The sequence below is a fragment of the Sphaeroforma arctica genome (assembly GCF_001186125.1).
Source record: "Sphaeroforma arctica JP610 unplaced genomic scaffold supercont1.8299, whole genome shotgun sequence".
NCBI lineage: Eukaryota > Ichthyosporea > Ichthyophonida > Sphaeroforma > Sphaeroforma arctica.
This window is the reverse complement of record NW_014032259.1, coordinates 1-1,256: the sequence shown is the minus strand read 5'-3', so window position 1 is coordinate 1,256 and position 1,256 is coordinate 1. Positions and strand designations below refer to the sequence as shown.

The following is a 1,256-nucleotide window of genomic DNA, read 5'->3' as shown; positions in this document are numbered from 1 at the left end:
ATATATATTAATTAAATAATATATATATATATATATATATATATATATATAAACATAAGTGAACATATTACCCATAAACAAAAAATCGAGTGCATCAAAACAAACCTGTACTACAGTATACGCGCCTAATCACATTTGTGCTCAGTCAAGGGTACACGCACCTGAATACGCTTTACCTTTAACAACGAACACTCATGAGTAGGCAGCCCTATACCCTCTTCACAATCATTGATGAGGGCGTTTCGCATGTTTCCCACACATTTTGACACAGATGTATACGCATATATTCAATACATGCACAGACGTACGTACAGTACACACTTCACGCTTGCAAGCATTACATAACAAGCTCACGTAAACAAGTACCTTCGATTACCAGCTGCCCCTCGTGAATGGCAAGGTAGGCGACGCTGACCTTTTCTCCATTCGTGTCCGTATCTAGATTGGCAGACACCAACGCATAGCTTCGATGCGAAGCTGTCTCAGATAATACGTACACACGTTAGCAATGAACCAGTACGTGTTAGCATACATATGAGATTAAAGGGGAAATGCGTGTGTATGGGTGAGCGTATAAGATGTGTGTGGTAGAATATGCGTAAGTCTTCATCAAACTTGCACATACGTGGGCACATGCCCGAGTGCTCGCGAAGTGAGCGATCCATTACCGGAATAGGATCTATCACATGATAACCGACAAACCAGTACATATACGAATAATAGAGGAGGGTGTGGTAAGGGACACAGCACGAGCAATTCAGATACGTCGGACATACCAAGCTCATTCTCGTAATCGGGCTGGAACCAAAACTCGAAGGTATAGTTACTATCCAAATACAAACTCCCCATATTGAGGATATTATCTTGACCGGCAATTCTCAGAGCATGCCCTCCATTGTCGAATATAATGGTATTGTTTGGGACTATAGCCTCACTGGACGCGTTAACAGTTTGCCCTAGTCCTACATTCGGCGGAAGGAAAAAAGGATATTATATTAGGAGAGAAAAGCGCGCATTCGCCCTGAGATTCAAAACTACATGGAAGCTTATTGATTCAAAAATACAATTGGCACCAGTTCGCGTGAAACGATGCGCGATCTCGCTACCTGAAAAATTCATAACTAAACGAATAAATATAAAAGTCGGTAAAAATGCATATAAATATATTTAATATATATATATATACGACTATAGATAAATATATATATATATATATGAAGGTATCTATCAAACCATCAATATATAAATATATATAT

The 1,256-nt window shown here is 38.9% G+C and overlaps 1 protein-coding gene across 1 annotated transcript; it reads right to left on the bottom strand.

The window, feature by feature from the left end:
- Positions 1-337: 337 nt before the first annotated feature.
- Positions 338-962, bottom strand: SARC_16534 (hypothetical protein; the record flags this gene model as incomplete). The annotated part of the gene is made up of 2 exons (XM_014289361.1): positions 338-477; positions 777-962. Coding segments are annotated over 2 exons (326 nt in total), but the record flags the coding sequence as incomplete, so codon positions are not given.
- Between the last annotated feature and the right edge of the window lie 294 nt (positions 963-1,256).